Source organism: Alosa alosa, chromosome 5 (genome assembly GCF_017589495.1).
Source record: "Alosa alosa isolate M-15738 ecotype Scorff River chromosome 5, AALO_Geno_1.1, whole genome shotgun sequence".
NCBI classification, from domain to species: Eukaryota; Metazoa; Chordata; class Actinopteri; order Clupeiformes; family Clupeidae; genus Alosa; species Alosa alosa.
The window spans coordinates 19,441,228-19,464,476 of NC_063193.1; the positions used below are offsets into that span (position 1 = coordinate 19,441,228).

Here is a 23,249-nt window from a genome sequence, read left to right on the forward strand (position 1 = left end):
TCAGTCTGGGACCTATCACGTTGCCCTGTCCTTTTCAACGTGGCTTGACAGAAATGTCAGATGGAATTTTGCTCACTCAGTCACTTTAATCACCACACAACAAAGTCCATTACCTGACACTGTGCCATACACGAGTCCAATATTATGTGATCCCTGATTTGACATAATCCCATGATATTTAACACTCGTCTCCTGTGAGTGTGTTTAAATGCCAGCCCAATTGAGATTGTCTACCCAAGGGAAATATGTTACATAGATTAGCCTCCTCTGGGCAGACTGACATTTTCTTTAAAAACAACAACAATAGAAAAACCAACACGTCCACAGATTAGATGTTTTTTTCTCTCTCTCTGACAATGAAGACAAAGGCATCCACTGGATTAGATGTTACTGAATGCCTATGGAAACTGTTATTGAGATTAAGGCAGACGACGTTTGGACAGTGGGGCCATTCAGCGCTTGATGGATCTGCAAAAAGTGACTCCCGTCGAGCTCGTATGCTAATGCCGTGTCGCTCTCCATCATTCCAGACGTTGTTTACAGTATCAATCCTCCGTGGCGGTGGCGGCGAAGCTTCATTCAAACCCACTAAATCCCACAACAGACTCTGACCCTGCTACCAGTGCCAATTAATTGCACTGAGTGCTCAGGCAAAAAGATATTAACACATAACTCCTCCAAGGCCTGATTTGCAGGATGCCGCTGCCCACGTAAATCTGACGGAGAAGCATTTGTCATTGGCGTGATGAAACTCTGGTCGTCTATGAATAGCACACGCTGCCAACAGACTCCTCACGGCTGTTTGTTTGGATGCAAAGATGCTAAGTACACATCCAAGAAAAACCGAGTGTCTAAATCTTCTACCACTGAAGTGCACTGCACACTACAGCATAGCGCATGTGCCAAGAGGCATGGAGTCAAGGGTGTGGAGAACAACACCCAAGTCAAATATCCCCCTCGCTCTTTGTAACTTTGAAAGCACTTTGTAACTTTGTAGCTTGGGTATTAAAAAGTGCTGTATAGTTTTATATGGAATATTTTAGTATCATTATAATCATCAGTCCAAAAGCCCTATATAGTCGTATGTGTCATATCACACCACACTTCCCCTCACTAATAAGGGGGACTCAATTCTCATGGCTAGGTAAATGTGTATCACTTTTGTATTGGCACTTTCTCCTCTGTCTAAGGACCAGAGGAGAACACCTTGAGTGTGAGTGAGGAGTAAACTCTAGCAGTGAGTTGCGGATCTCCATCCCTCTTGACAACCTACGGCTGGAGCTAAAGACATTAAGAGAACCGCGTGGATCTGACCGCACCTGACATGCCTCCTCCAAGCTGACATGACAGCCTCCCTACTCGCCACCTGACAGCTGCAATGTCTGAATGTAGACCCCAAGAGGACGAGTGGTTTATATCAAAGCTCTTCATACTAACATTCATGAAATGCAACTGAACAGGAGTAAAGTATTCACGATAGTACTCATCGCCACTTGCAAGCAACTCACAATGCAGGTTTATGCTGATATTCACAGACTGCTGATGTTTACTAATGCTTTAGTTAAGGGAGGTTCAATTTAAAGCATTACTGAGGGAAAATCTCTGTCTGTTTATCTCTCTGTCTCTCTTCGACACTCTCAATTTTCATCACTGCCTTCTGCCGGCTACTTGTTCAACATATTAATAGATGAAAATTAATATGGGGTCAACACTTCTAAACTTCCATCACACAGCTTCATTAATATGATAAGCAACTGGATGAGAAACTCGATTTAAGATTTCAAGGATCCAAACTGCCGCAGCAAACTAATTTACTTTCTGGAGTCCTTCACAGATAGGGAGCATGGGCCTTTGCGTGTCTCATGTTAAATAACAGATTTATACAAATTTGTCTTGAACAATTCCCTCTCATTTCTCCATCCCTATTTTTTGCAAAAAAACATTTGAGGAGGTATTTATGTTTCCATGTGTGTGTGTGTGTGCTTGTGTGTTTGTGTGTAAGGATGGACTCAGTAAAGTGTCAAACAGGATCAATTCTTTTTCATCTTTTCTAATCCGGAGGGCCCAGCGAGTGGTAAACAACCTTTAGCCGATAGGAGCCAGACGTGTGAGGAAAACCTCAAATCAACCTCTCCAATGACTCACTACACATCTCCACTCCTCCACTGTTCTACTGCTGGGACCCTGACCAGAATAGCAATCACCTGAGCTCTCTGCATACAGTAGCACACCACTAACATTATTACCTCAGATCTCTGAATACGGAAAGCCAGTGATGACCTCAAACATTAGATAATCTTATCAGTGTTGCAACTGCCTCAAATTTCTGCATTTGCTATCTGACAATATCATACATCTCTCAAATCTCAGATCCTTTTACCAGAATCCTTTTTCTCTCAAATCTTAGATATTCATTTGTTTCATAATCATAATAATTAAAATCGCACAGTTGCGCATATGCTATCAGACTAGTAACACAATTATTTCACAACTGTGTTCACTATCTGACCAGTAAATCTGTGTACATGATCTCACCAATGTGATAATTCTACAAGTGTTTCTTGTTTCACTGCAGTTTTTTTATTGAGCCTCTTAAACTAGCCTCTTGTATCGGTACGATATAAACAGCAATACCAGCAGGATATTTCATAAAAAGCAACAGCTAATCAGACCACTCTGACAACGCGAAACACATTATACCAGAGGTTAAAACGCTCCCCCTATTTTTTGAAGCAACACAAAGTTAGTTTCTAGCTGTGATGTGATCGGAAACCCACACAGCCACACCAAGCAAAGGCACAGCTGCTATCTCGCCAATGTGATGGAAAGGCAATTTCTTTCCCTTTTGTGCTCTGTTGACTCCTCGCATCCAGAAAGTGAACAAAGAGAGACGAATATGTGTTTTCATCACAATTTCTTCACAGGCTAATTTAGTCTGCATTGTTTCGCAAGCCATGGGAACACTCCCTGTAAACTGTTTTATGAAAATAAGCAGTGATGGCTCCCCGAGAGGCCGACAATGTCCTGGAAATAATGACGAGGAAGTAAATCTCACTATCAATTAATAGATTGTTTACTTTAATGAGCGTCATCATTGGCAATGTTTCACCAGCGGTGCACATCAAAACAGGCGTAAACATACTGATATTGATGGAGCTAATACACGCACATGCACACACACACGCACACACGCACACACAGGCACACACATACACACACACACACACACACACACACACACACACACACACACACACACACACACACACACAAACATTTTTCATAAACACAGCATGACTCGTAAAAACATTAAGGAGCCTCTGTGGCAGCACTTGGCAATTAATGGGCTATGTAAATGAGATCAGACTGAGGATCCTTTTGGAGAGAGCACGCCATGTTCAAGTCCTAATGTCATTCTCAGTACTTTTCCATCATAAACATAGTAAGCATAAGCAATATTTATGCATAATCATAGCCAATGCAAATAGGATTTACATAATATGACTATAAATAGCTTGCATAAGCATACAGAACTTGAGTATAATGTAAACATTCATATTGGGTTCCTTCAATAACCTAACATATCTAATGTATGTGTCTCATGCCATTATATATTGCTTATGCTGTAATACAATATGATCAAAATGTGCATGTTATAATGTTATCATGCATAAGATTATTAGAGGGCCACTTCAGATCATGTGGCATGGTATAGAATGGCTGTTAACTCATATGCAAGGTCCACATACTTTTCTCAATTGAAAAGAGATGAGGCAAGAGGCAGAACAATTCACCAAATTCACATGGCGTCCATCTTGTTTTGAGTCAAGTTAGATAACATTCATCATCTAGATCGGTGCATCCTCTTCCTTCATGTCTATCAGTCAAGAGTTAGTAGCAAACCCTGTCTAACCCCAACACACACACACACACACACACACACACACACACACAGTCACAGACAGACACACACACAGACACAGACACACACACACTCACACACACTCCTGTCTCTTAATGTGCTGTCTCTAAAATCATCATGCATCATCTCTGTATGTGGTTACTGGGTTCTCTGGAGCAAGCGCGAGGGCGATGAGAAAACCCATAATCCATGGTCTTACCACCATTTATGTCTCACAGTACCAAATGGACTGTGTCAAATCTACCAGCAAGTAAAGCAGCTTAGCAACAGCTTATCAATAGGCAGACTAATATTATCTAGACCCGCTCAGATCAACTTTGTGTGGAAAAGTTTGGAGTGCCCTGTACTGTAGTAGACCTTAGCTGGGTGAGGGTAGCCACCGTTCCCCTCCGTACCTTTGAGAGAAAATGTCCCTGTAAGGACTGCCGTGCTGCATGGCGATGCCGTATCCCCGATCTGGCGTGTTGCTTCCCACTGTGTAAAAAGAGCAGTCCTCATCGTTGATGGCCACGTACTCCAGCACAGCTGCGTCCCACACAAATGCAAAGCGCCCGTACTTCACCTGTGGACGAAAAGAAGACAGATAGAGAGAGAAAAACAGAGAGAGAGAGAGAGAGAGAGAGAGAGAGAAAAATGAATTTGAGAAGGGGCTCTCAGTGTAAGGGAACAAACAAATGAGTAAGCTGTTCAAAAACAAATCAAGTGCCGTAGAATTACCATAAGCAGCAAAGAGAAAAACAAACAGGAGAGATGGATGGTGCCCAGGTGCTGGGTGCACCATGGCTAGAGAAGGTACAAAAGAGAAGTAAAAAAAACCAAGCATTGAGGCCAGGTGAAAAACAATGCCAGGTCCTTTTTTTCGCGGTAGCTACAACTGGGCCACTACATCCTAACGCCTCTCCGAGTTCAGTGGTGGCCCTCGCACTCTGTTTCCCCTAGCGCTTTCTACCACAAACACTGTCAACCTGCACACAAAAGTGTTATTCTCGATTTCCACACTGACTCTCACTGCAACACCAGGCTCTGAAAAAAAAAGCCATACCGTATGGCTTCTCTATCTGAAGTCAGGCAGTAGCCGGTCCAAAGTCTAAAGCCACCTGTATAAAAAGCACTTTCCCAGTGACTCTCACACTAAATGCTGTGAGGGGCAATCAGTGGTAGTGGTGACTGGGCTTTTGTGGTTGAAGGTTTTTCCTTTAGAGAAGCTTGAGAAAGAGAAGCTTGAGACATCGCCAAAAATCTTTATAATAGACACCCACAGGCTTTCCTTTTATGTTGCCAGCTCAAAACTCTTCTACACTCAGTTTGGCTGTCCAAATTGTCCAGTCCCTTTAGCTTGTTGTGATGGATCTCTGCAGACCGACAGTGAGTGTGAGAGAGATGCGCTGGAGTGCCGGGGCATGGCAGTCCTGTCATAGCTGAGTGTGTGGAGTGAGAAGATGGGGGATTAGCGTAGCAGATCACAGCTCTGTATGGCACAGAGAGGGCCGCTGGAGCTCCTTCTTCTAAAGACAGCTAGCTCCATAGCAACCGGCAAACACATCAACCCAGCCAGGTAATGTTAGACAAGCTGAGTTCAAATGGCTTTTGAGAAGAAGAAAAAAAGATCCCAAAATGGTGGCTGCCAGTTTTGTGCTGTCACACTACATTTTCACCCAAATCAAAATGTATTTAATACTGCTTGCTGTGGAACAAGCATATGCTCAAATACAGTACCTTGCCTTGCCCAGTGGTTTGTGTATTTGCTCTAGGCTATGTACATAGACAGGCTCTGCAGATGGACTAACATCAAAAACATCCCTTCCCCCCAATCATACAGCTGAGCTGAGAGCTGAGTTGAGCGCACTCATGAAATCACTTTCAGTTAGCATTAAGAAATGAAATAGGCAACAAACAACAGGTTAGATGTCAGGTTGTTTTCTCTTCCAGATGACTTGTGTAGGTTGAATTTAGCATATTTATTCAACACACTAAAAGGATGCATTCATAGGCCACATTTTGTATTTTCAACTGCCAAAATGTCCATGGCCTTGTAGCACTGACACGCGTGGATATAAAAAGCCCAATGTGACTTTCGGCATGTGCTATCTTGCCCTTTTGAACGTGTAATAACAGTGCATTTCGGAAGGGGTACACGTCAAACAAAATCTGTCGGAAAATACTGCAGGAGACGTTTTTATCGATTCCATTTCGACGAAAGGCTCAGATCAAAACAAAACAAACACAACCAAAAAAAGCCCAAACATGAAGGCTGTTGAGAGACGTTTTGGAGATTACAGTTGTTTGTGAGGATGAATGTGTATTCTGGGACGAGAATAGGCTTCTATAAACACAGCCTTCAAACTGACGAACAAAGATGGACGTCCAACGTTTTCGGACATCCTTGAGTCAGAAGCACCCATTAAAGAGAATCCAGTGAAGCGTATCTTTTTTTTCGGGGGAGGGTTGTGCGTGAGTGTGGGGAGGATGCTACTACCTGCAGGTATGGCAATAACAGGGGCTGTGATTCTAATCGCTCTGAGGTAATTATTTAGAGCCATTTTCCTTCAAACGCGGCACGCTTGCTCCACTGAATGCTAATTGTCCCATTGTTGTTTCCGAGGAGATGATCCTGGCAGGCCTCGTGAGATTCTTAATAACTAAATTAAAGCTGTTTTTCTCTCTTTCTCTCCACACATCCAACCACACTCTAAACATGTAAAGGAAAGGCCAATTACAGAAAGGCTGCTTATTAACACTGACCAAAGGAGAGACTCCACATCTCATCAGGAACATGACATAATGGCCATGGGGGATGGAAAGTAATTAAAGCACATGGATGAGACGTGTGCAAAAATAAATGGGGGCTGATATTGCTCCAGGAAGAGGCAGGAGAGGCAGGAACATGGCCTCAATGTGGGTGATAATCAAAGTGATTGCGTGCAGATCACACAATGAGTTGGGATCAGTTGTAGTCTTAACATCCACTGTAGCACTGTGAGGAGGAGGCTGGAGATGTCCAACAAGGACATCCGAGATTGATCAACGTGAAAATGTACATCAGTCTCACTGAATTCCATCAAAAAAAAAAAAAAGATCACTCAAGGCGGCTCTCTGAAATAAGCAGTCCTAATGACGACCATCTAAACCAGACAGCCAGATCAAATTTGAAAAGGTCATCAATAAGGGATTACGCCGCATGTCTTTTTTTTCCCGTCAAGCTCGAGCCACAGAATTAGCTGTGGAAGGAGAGATAGAGCGAGAGAGAGAGCGAGAGAGAGAGAAAGAGAGAGAGAGAGAGTGTTTTTCATTTGATGAAAGGGGACTGCCCCGCTGGGATAGAGAGCCTGCCGCACAGACTGCTGCCATTGCCAAGGCCCAATCAGCTCCCATTGAGACCCCGCTCAAGGGCCAGGGCCAGGGCCACGGTGGCACTGCAAGGACTCCACATCCAGAAGTAAGACAGACAGGGAGAGAGGGAGAGAGGGAGAGAGAGAAAAAGAGAGAGCATGTCAAAAAGAAGATAGCTGATCAATTGTATCTTTTAAAGGCAGACTATGCAAGATTTTCACCTTTACGAAGCCAATTTGATGGTAAACGAACTTGTAACAGGAGAATCGTTTGCCTAGCATAGCTTTACAGCATAGAGGTAGCAAGTCTACTGAGAAAACCAGCCATGCAACTTCAAGAACGGCGGCCTGACAAATCTCACGAGAATCAGGAAACATTCCTTGTCAGTAGAGATAGCTCTTTGGAGATAGTTTTTACCTGTTGTTAATCCTTCATCTCCACAACAAAAGCATTTTCATTGTGTACAGGGGGGATAAGTCACAAGAAGTTTGCTATTTACAACAGCAGAGTAAAATATAAATATATAGTGTTACTCTAGAGGGAGCTCTACAGTCGGCAAAATCACCTGAACCTGCATAGTATACCTTTAATGCTTTTTAAGATCTATTTAACCAAAAACGTCTTTGTGGGCATTATTTCGCCAATAATCGACAACTGTTATACCTTTTCTCAACACATGCTCAAACCTCTCCCAAAATCAGTGTGTATGGCATCATAAACAAGTAAAGAGCCACCTATTCTGTCTGGGGAACTTCGTTGACATTAAAGCGGGATCTCTACGCAGCAACCAATGCCATACTGCCGGGAGACTTCAGAGCCCTCCCTCAAGGTGTGCCACTCCCCTGGTGCATCCAGAAGGCTCTCTGAAGCGCACTGAGCTTACAGGTGGCGCGTGACAATGTTCTCTCCTGCGCTTGTTCTCCCATTCTTAATTGGCCTTGAGCTGTCATTAATTCCTCACATCTTCAGGAGGAATATTATATATATATATATATATATATATATATATATATATATATATATATATATATATATATATATATATACATACATACATACCGGTATAAAACAATTAATAGCCTATCACTGGCCATATGTAAATTAGCCCTGTTTTTCAAAGGCGTGTATCTGATAACAGAATGTAGAATAATATAAAACAGATGTTATAGAAACAGTCCAGGACAGCTCATTGAGCTAGAACTAAAATGCCTTTGCTAATAGGATTTGGCATAAGTCTGTTTTTTTCTTCTCTCTCTCTCTGTTTCTCTTTCAGAGGTTGGTGTTCTGGTAAGTTGTTTTTTTAAATGATTCCAAAAAACAAGCCAAACTGTGTTCTCAAAAGAAAAAAAAACAACAACACAAGGTTTTCATCCCTGGCTTCAATTCTTTATCCCTTACTGTCAAGCAAATAAACTGGCATGCCTTTCACCCAGTCGACTTCAAAGCTCTTTTGTACCAATGAGGGATGCACAGACAGTGTGACTCTCAATGTGAGATTAATCAAGCTCTTTTTAGGTCTTGATTGCCTGCAGCCCATGGAAGATCCTCAGCGAATGTTGAGGGAAATACAAAAGTTAAACTACCCATGGAGTAAACAAGGAACAACTAAAGAAAAATAAGTGAACTTTTCATCTGTTCTTTTTTCTAAAGTGATACAAAGATAAGTGAAAAATCAAAAAAAGTAATTTTGAAGTTTCCTGACGTCACTGAAGACTCAAAGATTTAAAGTGAAGTGCTTGAGCAAACAGCTTTTGCTAATATTAAAGTTTCTGGCAGATGCAAGTTCTAAAAACAAGATGTTGGTCAATAATTCATTCTTGTGCTGTTCTAATTCATTTGAGTAATTTTGGTTGGCAGACAATATAGAAACCAGCCCCCACAATTCACAGGTCTTTTCTATTTAACAATGTTCAATCAACAACGCAATTGAAGCAATGAAATTGGAGTTACTGACTACAATTTGCAATGTATTTGGCTCCTACAAACAGCACAGAGAGACATACTGGATTTGCTCTGCACTATTGATCCGCAAAACAGATGGCTTAGTTTCTGACATTTAAACAGCAGAGTGTGTTTTTTGTGTCTCTCTGGAAAAGCATCTTTGTGAGGAGAACAGCTCTTCCATTCTTCCATTGGTTTTCTGTACCTTCTTTCTTGCTTTTGGGTTGCACTTCGAACTACATGTACCTGCAGGGACCTACATTAACTGTACTGTTGCTGCCTAGCATCTATATGCAGCACTTGTATGAATTGTTCTCTTTGATGTTGATTCTCTGATGCCGAATCTAGATGTCAACAACACGTTGAAGTGACAGTCCCATTACTCACACAATTGAATTAAAGTCAGCTCCACCCCCTGCCTTGTTCACAACCACATGCCTATGAAATGATTCCAATTACCTCAAATGGCTCTTGATGCGTGAAAAATAAAATAAATAAATAAAACCCATTTATTGCCTTAAATCCCGCTCATTATTGAACTGCAGCTGCCACCAGCTTTCTTTGATCTTTTCCTTAACACACAAGGGTGCAGGGTAATCTGAGTTAAGAGCAAGTAAAAGAGCAGCTCAACCAGGGGATCAAGCTGCTTAACGTCTCATACACAAACTGAAGGAGATAATCATTTGACTGGAAAACAGCTCTGAATCAGTGAGAACGATCTTTAGCACAATACATGAGAGATTATATACATGAATACTGTATGTAGATATATAAATCTAAATAATATACTGATATATAAATATATATATACTGTATGTGATCAGATAATATATTATATATGAATAGATATACATATATTATACATATAACCTATAAATTATACATGGTTTATATAAATAAGCTATGTAAATAGCCTATACCATGAATGTAAAAATAGTCCGAATTCAAGTCTTGCTTCATCCAGGCCACTAAATCTGGAGTGTAGAGTAGTGGTCCTTAAAAGAAAAAGAAAGAGATAAAGGGAGAGAGAGAGAGAGAGAAAGAGAGCGAGAAAGGCTGACAGAGAAAGAGAAAAAAAGAGAGTACCGTCTTCTCTGATCTGTCGCCATGTTGATATATCTGAGGCTGATTTGGGCTTTGTTGAATCAGACGGACGGTGCAGGTTCTCCTCCCCTCCACCTAACCCCACCCACCCAAGGCTGTCCTGGCCCTCCTCTGCTGTCCCGCTGCCTGTGAATATGTGCTCTTTGTGGCCAACACGGGCAGGATCAGAGGGGATGTGGGGATGTGTAGAACCAAGCCAGAGAGCGATGGAGAGAAAGAGGGAGAGAGAAACACCGAGAAAGAGAGCAAGCTACAGAGGCACTCAGAGTGTGGTGTTCTGACCAGACACACACACACACACAACAAAAAGCTCAAAGCTCTGTAAAGAAATTGAGATAATTTTGATAACACTCATGTGTGCATTTAAAGGTCTCACACAACTGAAATACAGATAATCGCTTTATCTGACAGTGACTTATAAACCTGAGTTTCAACTGTACTTTGTACAGTAAAATTATGTATGTATAAATTATTTCAGTATAAATTAATTGTATAAAGAGACATGTTCAGACCAAGGATTCACACTTTCCAGATACACACCTCTCGGTCTCTGTTATGGAGAGTATATGTTCATCCTTGAAACCAGATGGCTGCACAGAAATAGCAACATTTCTACATCTGCCTGTCAGCTATCTGCACTTAGCCGTGTGGATTTTTTTTGCCACTCTGAAATGCTTTTTGCAGTTATCCAATATGTTGGACACTAAACACTAACACTGGACACTAAACCAAACCAGGGAACATGCCTCAAAACTTGAAAACTATGACAAAAGTGTCAAGCCTCATACTTCACATGTGTAGTCCAAGCTCTCTACAAAATCTACTTTAAATGCATTTTTTTTTTACTAATCTTGGGAGTAAGCAGCATTACATAAGTCATCATTCATGACTTCATGACTTAAAACAGGAGGCTAGGGGGTGTCATCTGGACTCTGGGCTAAGGGCCTGATGGACAGCAGGGGGACTGACCCGGCGTGATCTGTGGAGGCTGCGGGGCGGTGCGTTGGCTGAGAGCCAGGGGAGGGTAGGGCAGGAGCCGAGGCTAGGGGCACTTACAGAACGTTTCCTGACCTGATCACATCAGCAGCAACAGCGGCGGTGTGGGCTCCCTGAGAGATAAGTGCCCGGCCCCTGGAGAGCCCGCTTGAAAGCCCCCCCCCCCCCCCTCACCTTTTCCCCCCATCTCCGCCGCCCACCAAGGGCTTGTGTGATGTATTATTTTCTCTGTTTCTCCAAAAGTCAATTAGGGCTTGGCAGGCAGCCATTTTGTCTCCCACCGACAGAGATAAAGATGCGCGGGTGGGAGGGCAGCTTGGAATGAGAATGAGGCTATCGCTATGACTTTATGGAGAGCCCAGGCTGATTCTCCCCCTCGCAAATGCAACACCAACAAAATTTACATCAACTTTTTTTTGGTCTTCTCTTTTTTGAGACGGAGCCCCAGTTCCCCCTCTCTCTCTCACACACACACACACACAATTTACAATTCCGTAATTGAGCTCATGAAACAAACTAAGAAAGGAGGTGCAATTCATTTTCTTGTCTTGGCCTCTATCTCTCTCTCTCTCTCTCTCTCTTTCTCTCTCCCTGTGCAGGAATACAGATGTGATCCTTAATGATTCAATTTGGGGCCCGGGCTTGCTGACAGAGTAGGGAGAAAGAAGAGAGCAAGATTAAACTCATGCTCATTGGGTTGTTTGTCTTTGTTGTTCTGAATTGATGCCTCTCCTCCCAAATGTCCGCTGTCTGCCACAAAGTGACTGGTGTCTGTCCGCAATGATGACCCCCACACACACACACACAAAATCCGCCTTTCTGTCTCCCCCCTCCAACCCTCTCCCAGCGTGATACATCCTTTCATTTTGCAATCTTTTTTCATATCTGATTCGCCATGTCTATATTTGGGCTCCCCACAAATCTCAAGGTATGCTACCATAACAACACTGTGGCGCTGACAGAGCTATCTCTCAGGAGCACGGCGCGATAGGAAGAGCCCTGATTGAGATGTTGTGTGCTGTTATGTTCTGCTTCTGCTGCAGATAGGTCAATCAACACTGGCTGCTTCAATGGTAAATAGGATTTAAATATCACTGCATATGGATGAAAAGGGCTCCAGACATTTCCTTCAGACACAATTTAAATTTCAAAGCAGAGAACATGGAGGGGAAGGATCTCTGCTTATTCGTTGAGCAAAGAATCTCAGGAATCAAAAATGACTCATCGCATTTAGAAAAAAAAACAACCTAATTTGGCTTAAATGTCAAGTGGAAGGTACGCACACGCATATTAAACATGAAAGAGCACTAACAGGCTTTGATTATATCTATGTCACATATCTCATTTCATCCAGCTAATTTAGCCGCATAGCCTTTAGCCGTTATCTGAAATAGATCCATCTGAAGTTTCCTTTAACCACACTGTTTGACTATTTGAACTGCCTGTTGAAGTCAAGGGCCTTGTGGTGGTGGTGCTGGAGGTCTTATCTTACCCCAAGATAAGGTAAACAAGTGGGGTAGCAGCTGTCATATGGCAAGAACAGGCACGACACTACACCATGTTGAGCTTCGTTGAGGAGTGTTCTCGGAGCTCAAGAGCAAGCTGTTGAATTTTACAGCGCTCGCATGCTTAAGCCAAGCTTGTTTAATCCATGAGTGTTGAGCAAACAGGCAAAGTAACATTCAACGAAAACAGTTAACTTGGTTACTCATATGCATTTAAAAAGTGTTTTTAACCCCCAACACACACACACACACACACACAAGCACACCACCTCCTTTCATCAAATTTACAAAGCACACAAACTATACACAACAGATTGCGCCATTAGTCGGAGGAGAAGTCGTCGTGGCCTAAGCGTGCAGTCTCTCTGTTTTTCCCCTAAAGCCAAGATCCGCTAAAGGGGTGGGGGGTTCGGGGACACAAGGACAGGCTTGGAGAAAAAAACAACATGAAAACAAAAAATGTTTAAAAAGCCACCCACCTCTCCCACCTCACCCTCAACCCAATAAGCCATCAATTAGCAGTGGCCTTCCCTCCTCTCCTCTTCCTCTCCTCCCTCCATCCCCCTATCACCCACACTACCAGCGCAGCGGCCCGCTGAGAAAGATTACACGGCTGCTGGCGAGGTCTAATTGCCATTTCCATTTCTGCACTCTTCCATTGATTTTCCTATTACACGTTTTCATAATTACAAACCCCCGCGTGGGGAGGCAGCCGAGGCAGAAGCATGTGACAGTTCAGCTCTTTTAAAGGGGAGGGGGCGGGGCATCGGAGCAGATTCTCCCATCACCACAGATACTCTTTTATTAGCCAAAGCCACTACATCACCCCCGAAACCTTATTATTCTTTATTCTCTCTCTCTCTCTCTCTCTCTCGCCTCTCATTCAGTCTTCCCTCTTTTCCCATCCTCCACCTTTCCTTTCGTCTGCCTTGTTGTCTGTCAGGGGTACTCTCTCTCTCTCTCTCTCTCTCTTTCTTTCTGTCTCCATCCCTCTCTATATATCTCTCCCTGTATCTCTCAGCTCTGTCCATCAGATGCCTAGCAACAATCGGCCTCTAAATCAATTGGAAAAAAGGAGAAAAGATAAAGTCTCAGTAGATTTCCTCTCATCAGCGCTCCCGTTCTCCCGCTCTCATCCTCCATGTCCCGCCGGTCGTCAAGCGTCCACTCTCAATTATCCCCACCCTCTCCTCCACTCTTCTTCCAATGCTTCCCCTCTTGCTCTCTTTCCGTTCAGTGTTTTTCTCCTCTCTCCATTTCAAAGAGGCTAGACTGCTGGCTCTTTGGAGAGTGGCAAGCCAAGATTCAATGCTTAATGGTGGACAGAGAGGGGAGGGGGGCATTGAGGAATCTTGACCTCTAAATACACAAGCGAAAGTAAACAGAAAACTTTTTCACCCCCTGAACATTTTCTCCCCCCCAACAACGCAGCAAGTTTGTTGAAGGCGGGTGGTGAATGTTGCCTGGAGAGCAGGAGAATGAGGTGGTCGTTGCCAAGGAAGTGATTGACGGGCTTTTTTGTGGCGATCGTGATTCACTCTCAAGCAACACACAACCACACATACATACAAACACACACAAACACACACATGCACGCACGCACGCACACACACACACACGCACACACACACACACACACACGCACTGCAGGTGAAACCACTGCTTGTTGTGTGCACCGCCACATGTGCTATATGACTGTAACGATGGTAACAGACCCCTCTCTAGTTGATGAGTTGAATCATTAATCCTTCAAACCCAATACACAGAACTGCAGACAGAAGAAAATCCTTACCATGACCTTGAACGCTGGCATTTAACTGGCATTTAAGTCTTTCCATGTTCCTCTTACTATTTGTCATTTGGTTTCATTTCTTTCTTACCTTCTTTCTTTCTCTCTTTTTTTTCCTTTCTTTCTTTCCAGCTCACTCAATAATTGGGTAATTACCGAAGGAAAATGTAGTGAAATTTCTCTGCATTTATTTACACATTACCTGTAGTAATTAGCCAATAATTATCTATAATTTATTGGTATAAGGAGAGATATTTCAGATGTAGTTTCTCTAAATCAGACATGTCAAAGTCAAGGCCCGAATGAATTATCTACGGCCCCCGGGATGATATTTGATTAGTATTAGAACCGGCCCGCAGGCCACAGCCGCCGGCTGCTATTTTGCACGCACCAATACTCCATTCCCCACAATGCAACGGTATCCCACTCACTGCGGCGCCGCAAGTGGGCCTCAGCTTCATTATTCATCAGTATTCAGTCAGGGCAGATGTCAACTTTCAGCTACCCCTCTCCCCAGTGTTGTGCCTGAACGCGTTCATTGAACGAAAGTTCATGAACTCGTTCATATTTTGAGCGAACGTGAACTGAGCGTTACTGGGGGTGAGCTCTTTCATTCTGGTGTCTGTGAATGGCACGCTCTTTCAGTTTAACTTCGTTGAATAGGGTGCCAGATTTCTACAGAGCCTTCCACGCGAAAACCCGGCTAAAACACACAGTGAAAAGGCCTTAATATGGCAGCATGCAGGTCACCATTTGTCAAACTATGGGCCGCGGTCCGCAATGTGGACAATGGTCTGCAGAGTGAAATTATTCCCGGGCCATCATCTGATAATTTGCTGCGCAATTGATCAAGGAGCCGGCGGACAGAAAAAGAAAACAAACATTTCTGCAATTAGTAGGAAATACTTGTTTGGTGTCATCAAACATAGAGGCATAGAATTAAGTCGTGGTATGAGCGTTTATTCAATGCATGCGTGTGCACGTTGGTAGCAAAGCTAAGCTTCAACCTATTGGAAGGCTATTTAATTATGAAACGACATTTAATAGAACGATGTGGATTTATGCAACTTCCATAAAAAACAGAGCACAGACTATATAAAACACTATTTGGCATTAAGTATTAAAGTCAGCCAAAAGCTATTAATTAGTCTTAGTTAAATATAGTTAAAGATCTCCAGATCAGTGATTTACGCATGATCTGATCCGCCATTTACCATTCACAAAAGCTGGTATTGTGTTTCCTGAATCCTTACATTCAGGCATTCAAATTAAGTAAGGGATAATGTATAGAACGGCGGTCATTATGGGGAAAATAAGTCCCGACAGGGCGAACCGGACCCCGACGCGCCAGCGGAGGGGTCTTGTTTCGCCCTGAAGTGACTTATTTTCCCCATAATGACCGGCGTTCTATACATTATCCCGCTTATTATACGGCTACTTGCCAAAATGAAAAAATAAACTCCACGATATGTCTCTTTACACTTAATTGTTACCGTTTCCTCGTGGCTTTTGCTGAGAAAAAAATAGTTCGCAACACACGCTGAACTTGATTCAAACATTCTTTAGAACACAGCTGATCAACCATCTGCTTTCACTTTTGAATGAAGTTCCAATGCAAGAAGTGACCGGAATACTTGCGGAGTGATCTTATCAGCAGCAAAAAACCCGTTGCCATTGACAGCGGTAATTATATGTTTGCAGCAGTAATTACATGAATTTATTTTACCGTAGAACGTTGGGAAATCAATGTTCAAGTCAATGGAGCGTTCTACTAGCATTGTGAAGAGCCGTATAATAAATGTAATTAAATGTAAATGTAATTAAATAGCATATAAATATCAGTGTATGATGCTTGCATGAAGGAAACATCCCAAAACAAGGGCACCCATATAACTGCTGTTGTTTTGAGAAGTATTTCTCATGCAAGCATCATGCAACAATGCAAAAACAATTAAACTATTGTGGGCCTAATTATATTTTACATTAGTAAAGCAGTAGCCTACGCTGATGTGCATGTTTTCACAAACTTTTGTGAACAATCTTAGCACTTTAAACATTGACTGTTTTGAAGTGCATGTATAGCAATATAGTATAAAAATAATAATAATTGTGATATCATTATGCTAATTTGATGGGAGTGGGGGGAGGGGGTGGGTTCATGTAGGTGGGCCCTATGACCCCAAAGTACGCCTTGACTGGGCCTCAGGTCAAAGAAGTTTGAGAAAGGCTGATGTAGACGACAAAGCAGTAAGGAGGCATCGTATGATCATTTAAACAAGTTTTATGACAAGGTCGGTGAGGATGGGAAAAATCGTACATTTCTGTGCAAACTTTGCCTGCACTTCAGTCAGGGATGGATTACTGCACGGGCCTACCGGGCCCAGGCCCAGGGGCCCAAGGGGTCAGGGGGCCCTGAAGCCCAAGCCTTTGCATGGAATCATTGCCTCAATATCAACAAATCATGATGCAGGCTATGAATCTGATTGAATTTAGTATTTGCCTTCCCCAAAATGCACCAGAATACAGGAAATCACATCAAACAAATTAAAACATTTCCAACCCCAACCCCTTCCACATATACAACAATTAGTGGGGGGCCCTTAATACATCTAGGCCCAGGGGCCCGGAAGTTCATAATCCGCCCATGACTTCAGTCACAGTCATTATTCATTTAATCATTAAATAAAATACAGTACACGTCTTGGTTCAATAGGTTACGTGCAGTCATTTTAATATGTTTTAATAAACATTGAACCAGTCCGGCCCTCGGCTTGTAGCAAATTTGTTTTTTTGGCCCTCTAATGTATTTGACTTTGACATCCCTGCTCTAAATTTTCCAACTTGTTTCTGTGGTAATTACCCAATAATATACTAGAAATTACCATGTAATTACTAGGTAAATACTTCGTAATTACGGGACTCTAAAAGGAACACCTACTAGTATCTCTTCACTAAGGCACATATCGACCAAACATAAAGTGACGTAACGTGTATAGAGAATGAATCGTCCATCAGAAAGCATTTCAACAACTGGGCTCTGTTCTGATTGCACTACATAGACTGTGCTTCAGTCAGTGCATCAGAACCATTAGCTTGCAGCATGAGTCATCACAGCTTTACCCCTCAATCCACCCCCTCTTTCCCTTTGTGTCTCTCTCCATCTCTCTCTCTCTCTCTTTCTCTATCTCTCTCTCTCTCTCTCTATATATATATATATATATCTACCCCTCTCTCTCCCTCTCCAGTTCAAGGGATATTGTTGCTGTATAAAGCTGTGGTAGTGTGCTGCATCTAAAGTAGTCTCGCCCTTTCATTTAAAGTTAGCTTGCGGCCATATTAAAAATAATCGTTCTCCACATCTCTCTCATTTAATCATTGTTCATTCACTTGTTCATTCATTCATTCACTCGGTCTGTCACTTGAACACTCTTTGTCACTTCTGCTCTCTCTCTCTCTCACTCTCAGACATTCTGTCAGCCAGTCAATAATGGGCTCATTGGAAATGCCCCTGTCCTGTAGCCCTGATCTGCCATGGCTGCAAGGCTGGGAGAAAGAAGGAAGATTGGCCAGATGAATTCTGCATCATGGGATTCAATTGATCACTGTGTCTCTCATTAGAGAGGTCACACTGCTCTCTGGCCCGTGGTTAGGTGGCTTGCAGGGGAGTCCGAATAGTTTCATCTTTTTCTTTGGTGACGGCTATGAGTTTGGAAATTGGTGTGACCGAAGCAACATTACTCCATCAACTCTAATGGTATGAGTGACAGGACTGCGAGAGGTAGAAGAGATGAGAGAACAGCAGCAGGAAGAATAGACCAGCTTGAGTCATATTTGACAAAACATCAGAGCAGTGCATTGTTCCTTCAAAATGCACTGCCACACAAAGGAAAGATCATAACAGTCTGGCTGGACTTAAACTGTATTAGGGCCAGACGGTCTTGTCCAATGTTTAGTTGTGAATAGGCCAAGGGTACCCACGTTGATGAAATATCTATGAAACTGCAGCCTTCTTCAGAACTCTCTCTCAGAAGGACCACCATTAAAAAGTAATCATTTTTTAGCATTTAACACAAAAAATATATCTCTCTCTTCGAGGAAAGTTCAAACGATGATGGGGAGAACTTTTTGGAGGCAATCATGCAAAACTGAACACACATAAAACATTGATGACTGTATGACCTCTTCCTGGGTAATTTTTCTAGGCGTCAAAAGCTCACTTCTTTCCTCCATCTAACAAAAAGAAACTCCACTTTGGGGGATGACAAAAAAAGTTTCGGCTACTCAATAATCCTCCCCTACTTCCACAGCCTGAAGAAACACCCCACAGTTTATTGCAAGATGGGAGAAAAGGTTATCAACAGGCCATGGCGCATCTCGCAGACAGCAAACAAACAGTAGGCTGGAGAGAAAAACAGGCAAAGCAAACAAATAGAGGGAAACTGAACTGGGAGTATTAGCCGACCCTGTCGTAAATCATGACATATAACAGTGAAAGAGAGCAATGCTGAAATGCATATATGTATGTGTGTATGGTGAAATCTGTCGCCACTGCACTCGTCATGGCCACCGACAGAACTAAGACTGCATGCCTTATTGAGTATTGAGACTGTGTGACTGCTAGTCACCATGGAAACAACAGAGTGTTTAGCATGAGAAGAGCGCCAGAGAAGGGGTGGGGAAGGGGGTGGGGGATTAGAAACCTGTGGGTAACTCGAGCAATTTTTTAAAATGAATGACTGCGCTCACTAGAGGGAGCTCTGAAACCTTCAGCCTACTTGCAATGAGAGAGCAAAAGACAAGAGGAGAAGCAGAGAACAAAAGACAAGAAGACAAAAGATGTGGGTGGAGAGAGAGAGAGAGAGAGAGAAAGAAAGAGAGAGAGAGAGAGAGAGAGAGAGAGAGAGAGAGAGGGGGGATGGAGAGGTGGCACCACAGAGAGCAAGCTGTCTATTTAGTCATATTCATGTCTTGTACTCAAGAGGTGTCACCCTTTCATGCAATATTTATCTAAGCACCTGGGAGAGACGATCACCTCTACAAAACGCTGACTAACACAAGGCGCACTAATTAGATATTCACTGCTAATAATCCTCTAGAGACCAGATGAAGGCGTAAACTTGGCTTTCATACTGCCTCACATTTAGGAGCGCTTTAATTGCTGCTTCTGAGTAGACTTCAGTGAAAACATTTTCACTGAGAGAGGAATTGATGGTGGTGGTGGTGGGGGGGGTGGATGAAGAGAGACATGTTTGAGGTTAACAAATAAGGCATTAACCTGGAACGTAATAGCAAAAAACAAGATTAGCAAAGGGAATTGAGAGCCAAACAACCACACACCTTACAAACACCATTACGTCATATTAGTTGATTTCCCAAGATAGCACCTCACATAAAACATCAACAGTTTTTCCCCATGCGCAGTTATCATTAACACACTGACTGAAGTGGCAAATGACTCGGAAGCCAAACAAAAAACGAACAACGCCAAGCACACGCAAGAAGAAGAAAAAATACCCGCACGCAATACTCTCAAGTGCACTCGAGGGGGATGTGAGTGTTTCAGGAAGTGACAACTCTCCTCCTCACCTTGCGGATGCCTTCCTTGGATTCCTCCACGTTGTTCTCAACGCCTCCTGTTCTGTTGATCATGCGCCACATCTGAGAGTACATGGGGTCCCGCTCGAAAGGGTTCATGGCCTTGTTGCGCACCTGGTCGTACACGGCCGAGTCCAGAACGGTGCCGTACGGCAAGTCCGTCTGTTTAGAAAGGTCCTGCAGAGACCTGCGGGTAGACATGGAAGAAAACGCTATAGACCCTTTCAACAATAAAAACAAAAACAATGCTTGAACGTTCTATTTGGTTCCCAATCTACTTCCTCTACATTAGGAATGTTAAAAAGGAAATCTTGTGGGGCCAACTATGATGCTGATAATGGAACTCTCTTGAAAGGGTCTATATCAAGACATGGTTTGTGCACAGAGACTTCCCTCCGCACATGCACAAAGATTAAAGGTGCAGTCTGTGATTTTAATTTAATAATCTTTTCAGAGAACTGTTTCTGTTGGTTCTCCGTCTGTCAGTTCTATGAGTGTGCTGTTCTATGTGTGTTTGTCCTAGCTTAGCATGTGGGAAACAAATAAGTAGCTTGGATCAAGTCATACACTTTTAGTCAATCAACACCTTGTTTCAGGAGTAGAGAGGAAGGGTTCACTTTATACTACAACCCCAAATAAGAACAAGTTGGGACGTTGTGTAAAATGCAAATAAAAACAGAATGCTATAATATGTACAAAGCCAACACAGGCACTTAGAACTCACAATACACATACTAATACATAAGCGCACCCTCAGACAAAACCGTACTTTAACATACTGTACATGAATTAACCTGAAAGCACACACATTAAACAAACGCACACACACACACACACACTCAAAGACACACTCATATGCATGGCATACAAGAATATGCAATATAATTACGCTTGTCCATAATCATGCAGCCATTGCATGATCATGCAGCATGCAGTGCCCAAACACACACACACACACACACACGCGCGCGCAGACACGCAGACACGCACACACACGCACACACACAATTGTTCACTCAGCACTTTGAATTCATATCTCATAACCAATTAAAAGTTAGCCAAGCAAGTGACAAGAAGTCCCTGTAGTTGTAATAAAGAGAGGCGAATAACAGGGAAAGCCAATAAATATGGGACTTGTATTAGTGTGAATTCGTAGTCTATCAGTGCCTCAGGGGGCTTGGGGGATATTTTAATTACAATGTAATGCTTTGGTAGGTCTTCAAACACACTTTATTTAGAGCAGCAATACAAAACCATTACTGAAACTAATTACTGTTTGTTTGTCAAACTTGCTCCCTTCAGCATGAGGCAAGAAAAAAACAAAAAACAGAAGCTATCATTTGGCCAAGTGCATAGCAAACAATGCCTTTCCCCCTTTTAAAAAAAAAAAAAAAAAAAACAAGGCCTCAGTAAACCCATTTGCAGTAATGGAAGCCATTGTTTTTCCACTTCATGCAAGCCAAGTTGTGACACGAGCAGCTAACCCTGATGTTAATTAATTTAATACCATTAATATCCCCAGGCAACGGCCGTCTTCCTTCCTTCCTCTCAATCTACGACTGCTCTGGCCCCCTTATGGTTTAATGAAAGCAACCCCAAAAAAATTTCAAATCTTTTGGCTGCTCCCAATTTATCTCTGCCCGCAATCTCTCCCCTGTCCCTGCCCGACAGATTAGCCTGGACACGAGGTTTTTAATGTCCACTTTGAGGATGGACTCACCAAAGGAAACAGAAAAGGGATGACCGTCGGACGTAAGCCCCACTGATAGAACACACACACACACACACACACACACACACACACACACACACACACACACACACACACACACACACAGACACAGACAGAGACACACACACAAACACACACACACACACACACACACACACACACACACAGACAGGAAGAGGAAGCATTTGACAACATTTGTCGGCACTAAGGTATTGAAGAGAGAAATTATCATGATTCAAAAAAACAACAACAGATGAGCACTCTGCACAGGGTGCCAGGCTTTAATTGGTGCGTTCCCCTGCGTTTGCTTGCGAGCAATGTGTGTATACACGGCATCGTGCGGACTGTCATCTGAAGCACGCCTCGTTGAGCCCCCCCACCCCTCTAAAGTCCCCTCAGCAGGGCCTCGACAGGTGCAGCGCTCCACCTGAGTGCCAGACATCTGTCGCTACGCGTCCGACTGGGCATCCACTGCGCTCCCCAAGCCTCACAACCAAAAAACAGGATGACAGGCACATGAAAAACAACAACATTAATAAAAAGTAAAACATAAATCAATAAAGAAGAAAGAACCAAAAGAAAAAAAAATACATCTGACCAAGGTTTAGATTTTTTGTTGTTGTTGTTGTTGTTGAGCTTTGGTGATGCTAAGCTAAAATTCAGGATTTTAGATTTGCGCATCAACTGCCCTTTCATCAACAGAATGTCAGCCCTGACCTAGACCCCCAAAAGTCAGCACATTAAATGACGTAAGAGGTAATGGAGTGTGCAGACATTCTTATTCATATTTACAAATGGTTTAACGCCCTCAGCTCTTCTTTTGGGTTGTAGTGCTACTTTTTTTCCCTTCAGACTGAGTTGTAGTGCTACTTTTTCCCTTCAGACTGAGTTGTAGTGCTACTTTTTCCCTTCAGCCTTTGACAGTCAGTGTTGGTGTCAGTGATGGCTTCCTTCTTGTCAGTGTCAGTGGGCATTGACACAGTCAGATTGCAATGGAGGTTTGACAAGGTCCTCTATCAGAGCCTTTCTTTCTATAGCTGTTCCGTTAAAGGTCAGTAATAGGGCCAATAGAGTTGAATGTGTATGTGAATGTATAAACTGCAACATCCACAAAGAACTAACGATGTCTAACTAATGTCTTTCTAGATGCTTGGTATCCATATGGACTGGTGGGACTATGTGTGCGTGTTTAAATACGTCTCTGTGTGTATGTGCATTTGTTTTGAAGCATATGTCAATGTGAATGTGTCAGCGTGTGTGTGTGTGTGTGTGTGTGTGTGTGTGTGTGTGTGTGTGTGTGTGTGTGTGTGTGTGTGTATGTACGCATGAATAAGT

The 23,249-nt window shown here is 42.9% G+C and overlaps 1 protein-coding gene across 3 annotated transcripts in view; it reads right to left on the bottom strand.

Annotated features, from left to right (window-relative positions):
- grid2 (glutamate receptor, ionotropic, delta 2) overlaps positions 1-23,249 on the bottom strand; it is a 312,935-nt gene that overhangs the window by 17,460 nt on the left and 272,226 nt on the right. For all 3 annotated transcript variants that reach the window (XR_007193537.1, XM_048243391.1, XM_048243392.1), the window contains exons 13-14: positions 20,174-20,369; positions 4,318-4,484 (exon numbers count right to left, since the gene is read on the bottom strand). Coding sequence is in view for 2 of the 3 variants with exons in the window: in XM_048243391.1 (XP_048099348.1) it covers positions 4,318-4,484; positions 20,174-20,369 (363 nt within the window). In the remaining variant the exon portion in view is untranslated. The remainder of the gene's footprint in view (positions 1-4,317; positions 4,485-20,173; positions 20,370-23,249) is intronic.